General features: G+C 40.8%; 1 protein-coding gene and 1 long non-coding RNA gene across 10 annotated transcripts; both read left to right on the top strand.

Annotated features, from left to right (window-relative positions):
- The first annotated feature begins 5 nt into the window (after positions 1-5).
- Positions 6-679, top strand: LOC141732698 (uncharacterized). Its single transcript, XR_012584153.1, has 2 exons — positions 6-180; positions 329-679. It is a non-coding gene; the product is annotated as an uncharacterized LOC141732698 (long non-coding RNA).
- A 2,081-nt stretch (positions 680-2,760) lies between these two features.
- BIVM (basic, immunoglobulin-like variable motif containing) lies at positions 2,761-17,794 on the top strand. 9 transcript variants are annotated; one of them, XM_074561948.1, is made up of 11 exons: positions 2,761-3,067; positions 4,459-4,957; positions 6,427-6,553; positions 7,454-7,549; positions 7,663-7,767; positions 9,684-9,778; positions 11,016-11,148; positions 12,304-12,375; positions 13,258-13,341; positions 15,267-15,363; positions 16,288-17,794. In XM_074561948.1, the coding sequence occupies exons 2-11, from the start codon at positions 4,468-4,470 to the stop codon at positions 16,576-16,578; spliced, it is 1,590 nt and encodes a 529-aa protein (XP_074418049.1). In that variant the 5' UTR covers positions 2,761-3,067; positions 4,459-4,467; the 3' UTR covers positions 16,579-17,794. The 9 variants fall into 9 exon arrangements, with proteins under 9 accessions (XP_074418049.1, XP_074418013.1, XP_074418041.1 ...); XM_074561912.1 differs by having other exon boundaries at positions 2,877-2,953; XM_074561906.1 differs by having other exon boundaries at positions 2,917-3,067; positions 4,355-4,957.
- Positions 17,795-18,042: the final 248 nt, after the last annotated feature.

The following is an 18,042-nucleotide window of genomic DNA, read 5'->3' as shown; positions in this document are numbered from 1 at the left end:
GCGGCGCTGCTGGGAGGTGTAGTCCGGCCGGGAGGCGGTTGGGGGGCGGTTGGCCGCCAGCGCCCGGTTATCCCGGAGCTGCCTCAGCCCCCGAGCGTCCCGCCAGCTCCAGGGGCTTTGCTGGGACCCACCACCAGGATCGCCTCAGAGGAAGGGGACCGGGGAAAGGCAGCTCTACCGGTAACTCTGACTTACACATTCGGACATTGCTGTTTTCTCCGTGTCATGGGCTCAAGCCCGCCCTCCCTGTTCGCTCCGTTTTCGTAACGTTAGGGTGAGAAATAAAGCGTTTAAAATCGTGAAAATGTGTTTTCAAAATCCTCCGCAGAGCGGCAGAAGCAGGTGCGTGACATGCAGAAGCTCAGGTCACCGTGCTGGATGGATGGGCACCTCACCAGCCCACTGCCATGGCGGCAATCGCCCTGCGTGCGCCTCGGGTGACTCAACAGGCGGATGAAAAGCATTTTAAAAAAGCCACAAGGTTTATTGAAGATCTGAGAACCAGAAGTAACGCTGATTTTAGTACTAGTAAACAGTCAGCGTCTCCGTTATTTCAGCATTCACTCATGAAACTCTGAAATGAGTTATCAAGAAGCAAGCAAGCCAAAGGTGATTCCAGTTGGATTAATGGTAATGACTCGTGTGTATTCCTAAATAAAGCTTTCCTTTTTTTCCTAAAGCTTTCCTAAAAGTTGGAGTTTGGCTATTATGTTCTGCTTTTCTGAATGATTTTACGTGTATATATATAAAATATTGAAAATTTGAAACTGGTCTCTTCAAACTGGTCATGGTTAATAGCACTGGACTCTGAAACGCGGCGCAACTTGCGCGCAGAACAGCAGATGCAGAAAGCAAGCGTGAAATGCCAACACTAAGTACGTACGCACACACACAGACCCAAATGCTTTCCTTTGTCACTTAGGTATGGAAACCTCACACAAATTAAGGCTTCTTCATGGGAGAACTTCATTCCCAGAAGGTACTTTCAGTTTTGCTCTTTATTGCTTTTCTCTTGTTAAGGGAAAGAATATGGACAATTGAACCTCATCGTCAAGGAGTCATGGATTTCGAAAACATCTTTTATTTTACATTCTGAAATACTGCAAATGCGTTTATAGAAAAGCACACAAAAAATTTCTTGCTTAGAGAAAACTGCAAGCTGAAAAAGTTCATTGACTTGGGTCAATGAACACAGGCTTTTCCAACAACCAACTTAACCACAAAATGCCTTAAAAGATTACAAAGCTCCAACTTTTAAGCATGGTTTTCATCTCCTGCTGTTCCCATTGGCATGATTTTTCAGGACATTCAGCAGTGAGAAGTCTTGGGATTTCCATTCTGAAAATTCACACAACCCCCGTTTTATTTCTGTGACCCTTTAGCTCCTCTCCCTTCTCTCTTGATGTACTTTACAGGCTGCAATCACATTCCTCCTCAGCCAGTCTCCTTTAGTGAGGGGGAACTTTAAAGATGTTTTTATTTAAAAAGAAATTTCATAGCTGTAGAATTCACAGAACATCTGTCCTCTTCCCAGCAGGGCGGCATGGGCACGCTAAAAAAAGGCAGAGCAGCGATGAAGTAAAGGTGACACACACAGCTCTCCCCTCCTGCCTCTTTCTCCTCCAGCTTTTCCCCCCCACACAGTCGCAGCCCGGGGGAATCTGCGTACAGCTCTGGCACTGTTTGTCAGCACCCAAACAAGCCGTGAAGAAAAAAAAAAAGCGACCTAATTTTAGTCCTGGCTGGCAAAGCCAACGCTGCTGCTATCCTAATGCCTATAATTTGGCTCGGAGAAAAAATGCTTTGGAGGCAGAATTGTTTAATTACTTCAAAGGCTGTTGGCCGACGGAGGCTCAGCAGACTTCCAGCTGGCGAAGGCAGCCGGGATGCTCTCCGAAGGCAGCCGGGGCACTCTCCGCAGCAGAGGCAGGTCCCCAGCCTGATCCAAGGTCTCGTCTTACTCCTGTCCAGGTGGTGGCAAACTCGTCTGTGCCCACCGTCGCCAGGTTGCAGACTTCTGCAACTCTGCTCTGCCTAACCACTGACAGCAGTCACGTAACTATAACGCTAGAGAAGACACTTGATTCTTCTTTCCATTATTTGAGGCCCCTTTCAAAGAAACACTGCCGGGAGCCGGGGGTCCCATGGGCGAGGGCACCCCACTGTCATCACCAGCGCCAAACCCTCCGTCAGCAGCACACCACCTAACTTTTTGATCCGTTTTGGTTTTTTATTGTAGATTTTATAGCTTACGAATCTGAATATTCCAAACCAAATCCATTTTTAATAATTGTGGCAGTATCGAACGCGCTCCCACTCATGTACTCAGCGTCACTCTGTTTGTTCACGTTGAAGATACGCGGTGAAGATGAGACGGGACATACCGTCGGCAGTTCCAGACACCGTTACCTGAAACAACCTCCTGCCCCTTTATACGGATCTCCCGAGGCGTTTCTGTCACACGGATGCTTACTGTGGGCCGAGGGACACCAAGGGAAACTCGGGACACATGAGGCCCGGACCCTGTCCCTCGTTCCCCAGCAGGAACCCAGCGCTCACGGCTACGCTCCCCGGCCCTGAGGGGGGGACGCAACCGTGTCCCCAGCGCCACGCCGAACTCGACCCACAACTTGCCCCCGCCCCATCCCCGACCTGCTCCTCCCTCCCCCGCCGGCGGGCCAGCAGCGGGCGAGCCCACGAGGGCGCAGACGGGGGGGGACGCGCGCGCGCACACACACGGCCACAGAGGTGCTTCTCACGGCGCCGAGGCACAGCCGCCGCCTCGCCGGGACACGCGAGACCGGTTCCTCCGAGACAGCGTGAGGGCCCGCAGCGGGGAGCACAGCCGGGGCCACGGCCGGGCCGCCCCGCGCCCGCTCCCCCCCCTGTCGGCTGCGGGAGTTGGTGCGGGCCGGCGGCGGCGCTGAGGAGGCGGGGGGCGGCGGGGGCGCAGGTGAGCCCGCCGCGTGGCTCCCGCCCCCGCCCTCTGGTGCGCCGTGTCTGTTTCCGGCGCGCTCGCGTCCCCGCTCCGCCGCCGGGGGAGGCGACGCAGGCGGGCGCCGCGCAGGTAACGGGCCGGGAGCGCGGGCCGCGCCGCGCAGCAGCCGCCGTTCCCCTCACCACACCGCCGCCGGCCCTCGCAGGCGCCGGGGAAGGGAGCAGGCCCACCCTCCCGGCCAGCCGCGAGCCCTACCCCCAGCCCGGGGCTGTTCACTCTGGAACCGACCGGCGGCGGCGCCGGGGGGGTGGAGCCGGGCCGAGGCCCCGATTGGCGCCGCCCCAACCCTGCCGCCCCTCCCCGGTGCTGAGGCCGGGTGTGTGGGCCTCCCCGGTGTGGGCGAGTCCTGGGGGAGCTGTGGAGAGCGGGTCCTGCCGGCGCTGCTCGGCGGAGTCGGGGCCGGGCGCCGCTTGGCTGCCTCCGTGGCCGGCAGTTGCGGAGTGCGTGCGTGTGTTTTCCCGTTGCCTTGTAATCGTTCAAGTAGAGCCCGGCTCGCGTTCGGTTGGAAGGCCCGCTTTTGGCGGAGGAGGATTGGCGCGCTGTCGGTTCGGTTCGGTGACCAGAAGTCGAGTGTCGCAGGAGGAGGCTCTCAAGTGGAGCTCCTGCCTGCCAGGTTTCCCATCTGTGTCTTCGCACCGCAGACATGCAAGCTGCTGAGATGATGGAGAATGCATACTGTCAATTTGCTTTTCAAAAACAGATCATTAAAGCCAAGCCAGCCTTCTAAATTTGTTTTTTGATAGTTCTTAGCTACTATAAACAAAATCTGACGCGTTTCTTTCTCATATCATAAAAATAAAAGGGAACCCTCAACAGCCATACAAGGAAAGCAATGGAACAGATTGAGGGTAGTGTTGTCAACTTACAGTCAGCAGAAGTAATAGTTACTGTAATTTTTTGTAAGCTTGAATTCCACTCACAGCAAAAGTATGCAGGATTCTTCAGAATTAAGTGACTTTAAGTTGCTGTTTCTGACTTATTAATTTGCATAAATTATTTTGTGCTCCACATACGCAAGGTATTGTGACTATAAAGAAACAGAAGTGATCAACCATAACTGTGTAAATGTAGGAAGGTGTTTGGTTTGGGTGGTTTTTTTCCCCCACTCCTGTATTGGTTTACAAGTCTACTTGTGATGCCTTAATCATGGTATCACTGTGGTGTATGCTGTTGGCACCTCACAAATAATAAAAAGTGCTGTTTGAAGAATTCTAGAGGTGCTTAGGAAAAGACATGGTGTATGGTGTAGTGTATCTTAAAAGGTATTTCAGCTTTTATTGGATATGAGTTCAAAAATAAGCTTTGTGTGTTTTACGTTGATAGAGACACCTGTACTAACTTCTCAGTTTCTTTCAGGTACCTCGTGGGTAGCTTGCAGAGGCAATGGAAGCAATGATGCAAACTCTGTTGTAATTAAAACGTAAAGAAAAAATATTCTTATCTGTACCATACTCTTTCAGTATCATTCAATGCCTAACATTTCAGAAGATGAAAAGGAGAATGGTTCTGGAAATAATGGAAACACTGAAAACAAACCCGGGAAAGAATCCCCAGAAGCTTCTCTTCACGATCCGGTGAAGCCATACTGCGTGTCAGACGCCTCCACTGCATCCTTGGTGTCTAGGGGAGATGGGCATTATCCATGGGGATGCCCTGTGACTCATACACGAGAGAAATTTTATACCATCTGCTCAGACTATGCTTTTTTAAATAGAGTAACATCTATTTGTAAAAGCCAAAGTGCTTCAGTTAGTGCCTGTCTGTCAGGCAGCGCTGCCTTAAATGTTGGAAATACCACACCGAGCTTACTCAGCATTCAAACTGGTGCTTCAGAGATAATCTACAGTGAAGATACTAACTTGGAAAGTTTACCTGGTGATCTTGGAAAGCTTCCACTGGCATGGGAAATCGACAAATCGGAGTTCAATGGCATGACGACAAATCTGAAGAACAAAGCAGGTGAGGTGGTGAAGATTTGATAATGTGATAGGAAAAGGCTTCATGTTCACAACCTGGTCGTGGAGGGGGCTGCTCAGCACAGGTATCTCTTGAGGAAGTGCTATAGATGAGCCTGTACGTCATTTCAAACAATTTGCTCATCAGGACAGGAGAGGTGTAGGAGGCGTGAAAGTCAAGTGTAGCTGCCTGGGGAAGTGGCTCTAAACCAAGGCTGGCTCCTGCTTAACTGTGTGTGGTTTTTTGGGGTATTGTTTGGGATGGCTTCTGGTTTGCGTATGTTTGTGTTTTCTTTTTTTTTTTTTTTCCCCGCTTGGGTTTTTGTGGTCTTTTTTTCTTTCTTTTCAGGAGGAAAGTGCACTGTGCAGTCGTTACTTTTATCTGTTAAGTACAGGTTTGTCACTTGCAGAAATGTTTCAAGGTACTTCAAAAATGTATTTTGCAATTAAAGATATGTTTTGTTTATGACAAGAAGTAAATTAAACCAGTACAGTTACCTAGGAAGGCAACTGGTTTCTGTAACAGAATTGTATTTATTTTGATTTGCTAGATCTAGACAGTGTTAGGGAGCCTATTTCTTTAAAACTGGCTTTTTTGCTGCCTCCTATGTTCTCTCTCTGCCTAGTCACTGTGAATCAAGCACTTGCATACACACTTGGTTTTCTTTGTCCTGTAATCCCTCTGCTTATCTAGAGAGGGCTATAAATTTTTTTCTTAATGGCTTGGCTAGCTAAGTCAAATTGCTGTTTTCTGTACCTTAGTATAAGACCAGTTTAGCAAAACTTAGACGTGTCTGGTAAGTTGCTGTTTTCTTTTCATGTGTACATGTAGTGTCCTTAAATAAAAATATGAAACAAATGATAATATCTTACAGGATGGGCATTTTTGCTAAAATATATGTAGTATATTTCATTTGGATATGATGGTTTCAAAATGGGACAGAAATACTCCTGCTCTAGCATATGGCCCAACTCTTCTTTTTCCACTGCCTCAGTGGCTTACAAAAAGGAAAAGACCTTGGTGGGTATATTATTATTACTGTATTTGCATATAAGCTTTCATCAGAAAGTGTAGCTAGTTACAGAGTTTGGCTGTGGAAAAACAAGTGTTTCATTATATTTCGCTGTGCATTTAATGTTGGAGATGGGAAGTCCATGTTGGTCTGAGAGTCTTATTTCTGGGATGAATGATTTAACGCGTTAGAATAATCAGATTAACGGCTCTCGCTAAGCAGTCGGGCAGGTCATCATTAATTCTATTCAGATGTTTATGGAGCTAATGGCAGCTTTACAAACCTGTTGACAGACTTGATTATGTATTTGAGCTTTTTCCTTCAATTAATGTTTAGCTCCAGTTTGCATTTACTGACACAATCAGCATCTCTATTTGAGGTGTATGCTATTACTAAAAATATTTAAGAAGAAAGATTTGAAAGGTAAAATAGGCATTCGTTTCTGAAATTTGTTTTGCAGGCAACATGAAGAAACAAGCGGCAAAGAAAAAATCTGTTGACAAAAAAAGCAAACAATACAGGGAGTGTCCTCAGCGTTCTGCTCTTGAAGATGTGAAGGAGAGGAAAGTGTTGGACCTCCGGAGATGGTAGTATTTATTAATTGTATTTAAAATTATTCCCATACAGTTTCTTGGTAAACACTGTTGCTGGTTATCTGATTTCAAACTTCTTTATGTCTTCATACTTTTTTTTTTTAGTAGAAATGGGGATATGTTAATCGTACATACACTAAATCTCACACTTTCTACAAGGGGAATGAGAGCTTCCTTCCCACCTGTTGAAACTATAAAACCATTTTTCTTTCTAAACATTTCTTTCAATAAGAATTTTTTTTGTGGGGGTTCATTGATAAAAAAAATGCAAATTCATTAGCATGGTCAGGCAAAAAGTAACCTTAAACATAGTACTGCTATTTCTGACTCCTGATTTTTCTTTTCACTGGATAATACTTGATCAGAATCTGTCAGTTCTACACAACCTATATCATATGCATATAGTTCACTAAATTCACTTAGTTTATTGAATCCGTCTGGTTCTTACTGTATGTCTATGACATCAGAAGGTTAGAGTTAGCCTAGGGAATCTGCGACCTGGAATGACAATCATTAGTAAATTGGTAGAGATGGAGTTTACAAGTTCACATGTTAGAAGAGACTAGATGAAACTCTACGTTATATTAGTACAGAACTATTTTTTCTTACAGGATTATTTGGACAGAACTCCCATGGGGCTGTTAGAAATGTGACTGATTTGTGTGAAATAGGGTAGTAGTATCTGACAAACTTAAAGGAATTGATTAATGTATTTGCCGCCCCCCCCTTTTTTTTCTTTTCCTAAAGAATGCACTTTTTTATATACAGGTGACATAAAAACATTTAATATAACATGGCACTTCAGTGGCTTGGCATACGGAAAAGTAGTTCAGCTTGCTCCTGTAATTCAATCAAGAATGCTGACTAATGTGTTTGGGATTTTTTTTGTTTTAGGTATTGTGTTAGCCGACCTCAATACAAGACTTCCTGTGGAATTTCATCCTTAGTGTCTTGCTGGAATTTCTTATATAGTACACTAGGAGCTGGAAGGTAAGTCACACATAGACCGCTTTGCCTCCAGAGAGTCTAAAATGTGTTGCTAATTACTTGATTAAACAATTAAACAATACTTTTTTTTTCCTTTTTTTTTTTTCCTTCCCCAGTTTACCACCTATTACTCAAGAAGAAGCTTTGCATATACTGGGCTTTCAGCCCCCATTTGAGGAGATTAGGTTTGGTCCCTTCACTGGAAATACTACTTTAATGAGGTATGCTTGGTCCTTTTGGTGCAGCTAAACTGTTAACGTATGCAAAAATAATATAGAGAGATATAACAAGAGATAGAACGTTTAAAAATACAGTAGTAGTTCATTTATTTGAAAATAAAAAAGTGTCTGACACACGTTAATCCTCTTAAGTTTTAGAATAATGTAGCATACCTGGGTACTCTGACAGTGCCCAAAGAAACTTTTCAAAGAGTGTTTTGCACTAGCCATTTTGTATAGTGCCAACTTGCTACACAGATGAGGTGAATGTGAAATTCTATTTGATATTTGGTTCCGTTTGTTTAATGGTTATATAATACTCTAATTAATCCAGTCTCCTGGTCAGGAAATTTTTTCTTTACCCTAATTTTCCTGCTTTTGAAAATGTGTGTTAAATGCTTGTTAATGTCACTGAAACAGCCTGAAAAGGCAATTGATATACTAGTAGCTTTATGTAAAGAATAATTTCAGAGCTGAAAATGAGGTAGCGTGCTGCACCTCTGCTGCAGTGACCTGTTCAGGAGGAGGAGGGGCAAAAAAACCCCAACAAACTCCCCAAAAAAACCAAACTAAAAAAAAAAACCGGGGCTGAAGTCAGAGAACACCTGAACTTGCAAATTCTGTTTCATTTCTGCTCTGCTGTTTCGTGATCTTGATGAATTTGTTCTAAAATCTTTGTTGTGTGTTTTGTTTTGTGTGGATATTTTTTTTTTTTTTTAATTCAACTCATAAGGAATTTTAGGATTAAACAGGGCCAGGAACATATTGTAATGAGTGTTGAACATCTTGACAGGGCTTTGGTGTGTTACCCTTCTGTGAGATTTAAAAATTTTGTGCTGTTCTTGCCTGTTTTCATGAGTTGCATCTGATATAGTTAGTATTTTTTGAAGGCAATATATAGGGCTCGGCACAGAATGCAGGTGCTGGATTTGAAAATGTGGCAGCAGTCTGTTCTTCGATGGTAGCATACTGGCTAGATCATTGAAGAGTGTTATGAAAACTTCCTTTTATGCCTTAGGAGACGTGGATCTAGGTTTTATATCCCTTTATGAGTGTGTCAGGGTATAGCAACCCTTATAGACAAAGGTGATAAAATGTTCTGTCTCTTTACGTCAACAGTCTATATAGATGAAAGTTAAATTTGTAATTCTTCTTCCTCTTCCTCTGTGAATGCCTTATGCACTGCAGAAAAGTTACCCCTTACTACGTTTTTTTTCTGCCTGGTCAAATAATTTTTAAGTACTCAGACTGGAAAACAGGAGGGCTGAGAGCCAACGCCATCACCTGTCATGGCTTTACGATTGAGGTATCTTCAGAGATGTGAATTTGAACCTTCTAATGTGGAAAAGTAATATCTGAGACAAAATCTTCTTTGTGGACCTCTCCTTACTGCTGCTGTGAGGAGTTGCAGTAAGGGACTCCTGTAATGCTTGGGTGTTGTGAAGCTTATGTGACAGAAGCCTAACACGATATGCAGAAAGTCTCACTTGAAGGGTCCTGCCTTTTGGTGTCTTAGAAGATTCCCTTCGTGTAGCTTTCAAATCATGGTTGAAGCTTGGCACTTCAGAATTTTAGTGTCTTTCTAAAGGGTGAGTAATTGAAAGCTCAAGGTGACTGGACTGAGCACAATAGAACCAACATTTCAAATCTAGCCCTTTGGTTATTACGTATGTATGTGGGGTCTGAAAAAGCAAAATGAAGGGGGCAGCTTTAAGTATTAATTTATCTCTCTAGGATATGTTAAGTTTTGTTTGCTATTAGGGTACCATGGTCACTTACAATCTATATACTAACGTCGTAGGTACTTAGTAGCACACAGAGGCTTTTTTCTAAACTGTCAAGCAAAGGAAAAGCAGGAGGAAAGAAAATTGCATTTAATAACTCTTGAGTTACTACAATCTTTAAGCTTATTGTTTCAGATGGTTTAGGCAAATAAACGATCACTTCCATATCAAGGGATGCTCATATGTTCTGTATAAACCTCACGGGAAGAACAAGACAGCTGGAGAAACTGGTATGTAGCTAATCCTAAAGCATTAATCTTACAGTATATAAACTGAAAAAAATCCTACAATGTGTAGCATTTGACAGGACAAATTCTGTAAGTAGTACTTTCAGTTTGAAATAAGCTATCAAATAGCTCCAAATCGCCTGACTTTTCTGGTTTTACTTTATTTCTTATTTTGCTAAAACTTTCATTTGTACTTTTATTTTGATAAAATATATTCTGTGCCTATATATTGTGCTATTAGAGATCTGGAATTGTAAGGTATCCAGGAGGATGCTGCACTTTAAGTTCTGTGTTGGTATCCCGGAAGATCTGTATTAAATCTGTATTAAAAATTTGTATAAAAATTTAGAATGTACAGCACAAAAGTACTAACGTATCTAACAAATGTTTTATGCTTTTAAAAAATGCAGTTTTAAGGTTAGTAAACTCATGCATTCCGCCTGACTTTGACTCTAAACATTAGGTGAATATTTAGTTTATGAAGCTGCATTTTAATGCCTACTTTTAAGTGTGCTACCTAAAGAAACATTATACCTTTATACACAGTTTATTAGCCTTTGGTATAGTCTGGGTAATTATTTTCTAACTGGAGGGTTCTTTAAAAGGATAAAACCATACTGAAAAGTTTTTGGGGAAATTACTAAAGTGGAAATTTTTTGTTGTTGTTCTTGGTATCTCATTTGAGAATTCTGTCACGTTTTAGAGCCTTTTCTAGTCTTTTCCTGGAACTGAGCGCTGCAGTCACATTACAAAATATTGTATGCCCAAATATGGAATGCATTCCTGAGAGTAGGAAGCTCATGATACCAAAATGTGTGAAAGTGTTGATACTACATCAGTATTATCATTGATGTGCCACATCTGACTTGGTGCAGTGGGACTGTGTTGTGTTGCACCATGTATTTCCTAGGTTAAGAGATATTTTTGGTGGTTTTTTTTTTGTTTTTGCAGAACAGGTGATTTTTAATATGACTTTGATCTAAATACAATGCATACTTTATATTGTATTTCCCTAGTACAGACTGTGTGGCAGATGTTATTTTTTTTTTCTGTACCAGGCAGGAAATTAATTACAAAGAAGTTTGAAATCAAAACTGTATTTTGTGCATGCCTGTCAGGTCATGTCCTTTAATTTAAAAAGCAGTGTAACTATTTTATGTTATCAAGTAGGTCTTTTCTTGCTTAATATGTTATGCAAGATCCAAAGTGCTCAGTACTGTAACCTGGTCTGTCTTTGTAGCTGCAGGGGCCCTTGCAAAGTTAACTCGTGGACTAAAAGATGAATCAATGGCCTACATCTACCATTGCCAAAACCATTATTTTTGCCCAATTGGATTTGAAGCAACCCCAGTAAAAGCTAGTAAAGCGTACAGGTAAGATACTGTGTTTATGCTTATTTCAGTGGAGGAAACGTACAGAAAAAATTACTGCAAGTTGATACCACTTTTTGCCCTAAATAACATGAGCAAAAGAAGACAATCCCTGACAAAATTAGCAGATACTGATAGAGGGGAGTGCCAGACAGTGGGAAGAGTAGGTCCCTGGTGTAAGGTGAGCCTTAGTCTTGCAATGTGCCTACCAAGCAGTCTGCCTTTTGGTTGTGTTGAAGATGGAGAGTCACGTCAAGCAATGGAGAGTGCTAGCTCTGCTTTTAGAGTTCAAAATGGTAATTGTGTGGAGGTAATAAAGCGTAATCATCAACATCTAATTTGTTCCCAGTGTGACACTGTGACCATGTGGATAATGAAAGCTTTAGTATGTAAACAAAAGAATATAGAAGTTTTTTATTAAGACTGTATTCACTGACATGAGTGTGAGTGAGTGAGAAGTGCGTGAGAAGAACTTGGAAAATATGCCCCAAACAGAAGTCCCAACACATCGGTCTACTTAAATTTAGCAAAAGGTTAATGGCTTGCTTACTTGATCTTATTTAAGGTTAAGGCTTACTAAGTAAGAATCTGCACTGGGAGAGCAAAGTAAAAAAAAAAAAATAAAAAAAAATAATTTGTTTACTAGATTGAAAATGCAGTTTGAGAAATAATATGGTCTAGTGTGTGGAAACTTAACATGCCTTATATCTAGTTTGAGTTTATATTGTTTAGTGATGACTGAGAGCAGAAATGTCAATACTTTACCCATGGTTGAAATGGATTCTTAGTCACTAGTGATGTTATTTTTCAGTCAGTATTAGATTTTCTTCCTAAAAACAGATCTCTTCTAACAGTGTACCATGAAGTAGTGAGCTTTTATAGCCTTATTTTTGACTGGAGGTCAGACAGAAGAGCATCCTGTTCTCTTCGTATCTTCTAATATCTGGGGAAAATTATGTTTAAGTTTGAGAAGCACTGTCAATAGATTCTGCAGCAGTTCTTGTTTGCCTGTTTTTGCGTTCTAGTTACAAAATAGAGCTTTTCTTTAAAAATCAAGCTAAGACTATTTAAGTTCCAAAAGAAATGGGTAGATAGGTTGCTAGGCTGAGCTTAGGAGACAGTTCCTAGGTCACCCACAGACTTCCTGTATGATCTTAGGTTGCTGGATTTGGACTCGGGAGACCTGGGTTCAGTTCCCAGTTCAACCACAGACTTCCAGTGTGACTTTAGGTAAGTCAATTAATCTGTCCTGTGCCTTGGTTTCCCATCTGTACAATGATGGCATACCTTGTTATCTTAACAGGGAATTATAAGTAAACAAATCATTACAAGCAGTGAGGCCATATGCTGTCTAATTCCCTAGACAGAAAAATCTCAGGTTTTGTTACAGTAGAAACTGAAATAGTCTTTCACGGGGTAATTTTACACAGGAAGTCACAGAACAGTCCTCTGTATCTCATCGGTCTGTCCTGATGGCTGTCACAAATTTTCCTTGAGAAGGCTACTGCAGGTTTTGAGTTTCTTAGAAGTTTCTCACAAACTTGAACAAGTATAATTTGAGCTTGTGGTGGTGTTTTTGTTTTGTTTTGTTTTTTTTTTTTTAAATATGTGGTACTAGATGCTTAGGAGGAAGGGATTGAAGTGACCATTGTTTTTACATGGGTTACCCTACAGATGCCAATAACAACTGTCAGCTGGGGTGTAGTTTAAAAATAGTAGGAGAGGCTCTTTCCTGACTCTGTTATAGACATCATGGATAGGGAGGAAGATGTTTGTTCCACCTTCATGTGGCTTTCCACAACTCTTATTTCCATTGTTATGTATATATTTATATTTGCATCTTCTACTAGACTGCCTTTCATCCAAGTAACGCTATTTTTTTAGGAAGATCTGTCTTTTTCCCCAAATAATAAGCAATAGCTTGTATCTTGCTTCCAGGCCTTGTGAAACAAAAAGTTTCCCTGTATGCAATTGCAAACAGTATTTATAGAGCAGGAGGAAACAATTTTGAATGTTGGAAAAATCCTAAAAGGAACAATGGAATGTTAATCTCTCTTTTTCTTTTTAGTATGCACAATAAATCTTACTAGGATTGTATCTTCTATTGAACAGAGGTCGTGGCTTGCAGCAAGAAGTAGAATATTGGATCTTAATTGGAGAGCCGAGCAGAAAACATCCAACAATACACTGTAAAAGGTTTGTTACTTAGGAAGAATATAAAAAAATATGTTTTCTTTCAAAACAACTTGTATTTCTCTACTGAGAGTCACCAGGTGACTCTTTGGTTCTTTTAAATGAATATACTATAGTTCTAACAGAAGCTGGCGCTTTAGTGAGAAGCTTCATGTTTTGACCTCAAGGCTGTCTCTACAGTTTTATATCACGTGGCAGGACACGTGTGGGCTGCTCTGAAAGCCAAAGCCCGTTTCTCCTGTTTGAGTGTGACACAGCTCATGTTAGTCAGGAAGAAAAAGACACCTCAGCTGCCTGCGATTATGCCAGTTGTGACTTATAGGCCGAATGAACCTTGGAGGAGCTTACGCTGCAGTTGAGGGTGTTCACAGGCTTGTCTGGGTGTGTACAGGATATTATGCCGCTACCAAGATCTCCTAGCCCAGATGCAAGGTACAGCCTGTACTCTGCTGTGTTATTACTTTATCTATGCATTAAAACAACACATTTATGATGTCTGGCTCATATGAAGTTGGTGTCTAAAACTAGGCATACAGACAAGGAGAGTTAGAGGGCACTATGTAGAAATTTCATCAATCAGTTATACTTGTCATGATAAATTAATAGAACAGCTCTCTCAGTTTTACTTGACTTATGAGTTCATAATGCTTAATATTAATTTCTGAAATGAGAACAGTGCAAAAGAACAGTATTTCTCAAGAAACCAATTCTGTGGACAAAACATAAGCTTCTCTGACACCCCCAAGTTAATTGTGGAGAGATTTTTTTTTCTTGATAAAACAGCTGTGAAAAAATAATAAAAAAAATCACACAACTTCTGCTTTATTTCATCTTCTTTATTCTCTGATTATTTTGAAAAATTCTTTCAAAGTCCTTATCTGATGGTTTCATAGCCAGTCAGATCTAAACCAGTACCTAAACCCCAGCTATTTTTTTTTCTGTTTTGATTTGTCAGTGATTTGACTGTCAATAACTGCAAATAGCTGCATATTTTGGACTAATGAGATTAAGTGCAACAAAATAAAAATCACATTATGCATGTGGTTGCTGCACTGAGAAATGGCGTACTGTACATCCCACTAACAGAATTTTGTCCTGTGGTATATAAGCTACAAATGGCACAGGAAAAGGTTTCTGAATATAGAATACAAACCTTTGTAATATTACTTTTTTGATTGTGGAGACATTCTTCCTCCTGCTACGGTCCCAGTGAGAGCTAGCAGAAAGTTCTGTGCTTAAGGCAGGAGGGAAAAGGTGGGGGTGGAAGTGGATTTTCTGAACTTGGAGGGTGGTGTTAAACAGTTAATTAGACATTGACAGAAATTAAATGTGTAGGCTTAAAGAGGTCTGGAATATGGGGATATTTGTTTCAGTTGGGCTAGAAGGAGCTGTGAAATTCTGAAGAGCTGAGTGAATGGGGAATGGTTAAATTGATAGTTTATTACAGATAGAATTAAATAAAATGGAGTAGCAAGTTATGGTGAGAATTGTCTGGTAAAAAGAGATTTAGTGGGCGAAAAGAAACCCCAAGGGTTTGAACAAAATAATATAAAAGGGTAAGAGATGATTAAATAAGTAAAAGCTAATGTTTCTTCTTGCCTAAGCCACACTTTGCTGCTTCCTTTCACAAACTGATGAATTGGTAAGGGTAAGCAATGCAATTAATGACTCATGGTTCTCTCTCTCATTTTGGAAAGTGTTTGCCAAGAGCAGGAATAATCACCGAGTGCTTGGATTAAAAGTGACGCTTTTATATCTAGCTTGATGTCTCTAATACTGAGGCTTTTATATCTTTACATGTTTAGCTTTAAATCACTGGTAAGACTATTTAAAGCTGCAGATCTGTATTTGCATGCGTGTGTACATGAGTCTTAGTGGTGCTGAGGCTTCGTGAATGTCAGCTGAGTCGTAATGATCTTATTCTGTAGGTGGGCAGATATTGTCACTGACCTAAACACCCAAAATCCAGAATATCTAGATATTCGACACCTAGAGAGAGGATTGCAGCATCGAAAAACAAAGAAGGTAGGTAAACTTACTTAGATGGGAGGAAATTCATAGTAGATTTTTGTCGAACTTATTCATCCTTCAGCACTGTAAGATAACTTCACTGAAAGAAATTTGTTATGAAGTGTTGCTAAAGATAAAAACCAAATGTACCAGAGTCCTTTATATTTACTTGCAGGACAAGATACAGTACAGCAGTAGCCTGGCATATGCTAGGATGAACCAAGGTATCTGTGTGTACAGTATATTTGGTCACAATGTTTAACCTTGCTGCTTAAAATGTAGGTGCAGCAAGTATAGAAATACCCTACAGACAAATTACAGACATCCTTTTGGTCCATGGCCTTCTAGTGACATATAAGCAGGAAAGAAAGTACAGTAGAGCATCAAACATAAAAGAACGCATGTATATTTGTTGTGTGGACTTACTGTCAATATATACAGCTTCCATTCCTATAGATAAGACTATATCTCGTGGGTAGGGATGTATTTTTGATTTGCAGATTGAAAGTCTATGAGAAATAATAGGCTGAAGAGATGATTTCAGATGTGGAGACCCTGTGGAAGACTGTCAGCAAGATGAGAGGGGACCAAAAGAGATAGCTTGTGTCAAAGTGGCTGGAGAGTAAAAAAGACTAGCAGAAGACAAGTTATACTAGCCCATGAAAGTTAAAAAGGATAGCTTAAAAAGATGAGAAAGGAGGCAGTAATTGAATCTGGAAAAAAATAAAAATTGATTGAGCTGAGTTGTTTGTTTGTGGATATGGCTTTTTGGTGGTGGGTTTTTTTTTTGTGTGTGTGTTGGTACAGGGTTGGGTTGTTTGGTTTTTTTTAATTTTTTTGAAGAATTCTGTTACCTGACAAGATGTTCATTTCAAATATCTATGTATGTTAGAAAGGTGCCTGTGTGCGTTTAACAAAGAACCTTTTTACTTTGATTAGGTTGGAGGAAATCTTCATTGCATCATTGCCTTTCAGAGACTTAATTGGCAAAGATTTGGTCCTTGGAATTTTCCATTTGGAAATGTTAGACAGAATAAACAATCTCAAACACAAGGACAAGGAATTTCCAAATCTGAGAGTGAAGACAATATTTCTAAGAAACAACATGGGCGACTTGGTCGATCTTTCAGTGCTGGCTTTCATCAAGAATCTACGTGGAAGAAATCTAATCTTCGTGAGAGGAGGAACAGTGGGTATCAGAGTTATAATGATTATGATGGAAATGATTAAAATTAACTTTAGATAATAGAGTTGACATATTAAAGTTAGTTTTAATCAAGGCATATTAGGGATCTTTAGTCCTAGAATACATATGACTAGAAATTATGGTATAAGATATAGCTTCATAATTATTAAGTAAATCTGATGATACGTTTGCAATGGATGAGATCTGATGTATAAAATGACAGATAAGCACAGATTATTGTACCTTTGCAATCAAAAGTAAATATGACAGCAAAATCAATCATTTCTTTTGAAATAATTGTACTATGTCCTGATCTGTGAAAACAACAGAACAGATTGAAATTAGTCAATGTAATAAACAGACTTCATTGAAAACACTTAGTATTCAAAAGCATGAAAACTTATGATATGACTTTATGAAAAGGGTTACTCTGCAAATGGTGTAGGGTTAAAAGTAGACATTGATTTCCTTTTTAACACTCCATTTTATTAAGGCTGCCCATATCCAGTGAAAAGGAAAAAAAATTATATAGGTTAGAAAACCATGGCAGACTTACGAAGTGAATGTACATTCTCCATTTAGTTCCCAGTAGACTTCTGTCAGTCAGATAATCATATTTTGTCAAGCAGGTCTCAGTTTGTTTTCCTGTAGCTGGATGCCTGTTTTAGGCTGAGAGGAGTTGCCTGTGGCAGGGGAAAGTTTGAGGACGGACCGTCTTTATTGCTTTTGCTCTGTGGGTACAGTGGCTGAATTCTTACCCTGGAGCCTCTTGAGAGCATGGACTCCCTTAACGTAAGCTTGTGAAACTCAGTATAAAAAAGCTGCATTTATCATTAGCCAAATGAGCTAGCTGAACACTGCGTTCTGTTGGCAGTTCTTCTCCTTGTTCAGTCTTAAAACCTCTGTCATTTTTCTGCTGCTCTTTTCGTTTTGTATGAAGGGTATGCAAGTGCCGAAAATTGCTGGCAGCCCTGATGATATACCTCTCAGCCAGCAAAACAATTCAAGCTGTTTCAGGTGTCCACGTGCAGTCTCTTTTTCTTTTTTTCCCTGATGTGAAATTTATCCACTTGTTTGCCCAAACACATCTGAACAGTTGTAACTTTCTGTGTACAAATGTTCATACCTGCTCAAGGATTAATTTTTTTGACATAAAAAGATTTGTCATGGAATGCAGGGGTTTTGTATAGGTTGCTGCTTTTGTTAACCAAAAATGGGAGACTTTTAGACTTTTGTTCATTCAATAAAATTTGTTTTCTATTTTGTTGTTTGCTTTTCATTTGTCTTGGGAATGGTGACCCTATGTTTAGTGAAGGTTTTCAGGAAAGTAGGTAAGCGAAGGATCAGAATTGCAATTCCTGTTTAGTGAAATAATCCTGGAGGTAGGATCTCTTCGCTCATAAGCCTATGCAGCCACTGTGACTTTAACTTCTAGTATGTAATTTCTCAAAGTCTGCAGGCTGATAGCTGAACAAACTCCATAGGTTTGGAAAACTTATTTTCCGGAT

Source organism: Larus michahellis, chromosome 1, assembly GCF_964199755.1.
Source record: "Larus michahellis chromosome 1, bLarMic1.1, whole genome shotgun sequence".
Classification (NCBI taxonomy): domain Eukaryota; kingdom Metazoa; phylum Chordata; class Aves; order Charadriiformes; family Laridae; genus Larus; species Larus michahellis.
This window is presented reverse-complemented; position numbering and strand designations above follow the sequence as displayed.

Excerpts from the sequence above, each read along its gene's own strand:
- BIVM (XM_074561948.1), top strand. The coding sequence starts at position 4,468 with ATGCCTAACATTTCAGAAGATGAAAAGGAGAATGGTTCTGGAAATAAT. Across the intron at positions 6,554-7,453 it reads GTGTTGGACCTCCGGAGATG|GTATTGTGTTAGCCGACCTC; the intron begins GTAGTATTTATT and ends TTTTTGTTTTAG. Across the intron at positions 12,376-13,257 it reads GACTTCCAGTGTGACTTTAG|AGGTCGTGGCTTGCAGCAAG; the intron begins GTAAGTCAATTA and ends TCTATTGAACAG.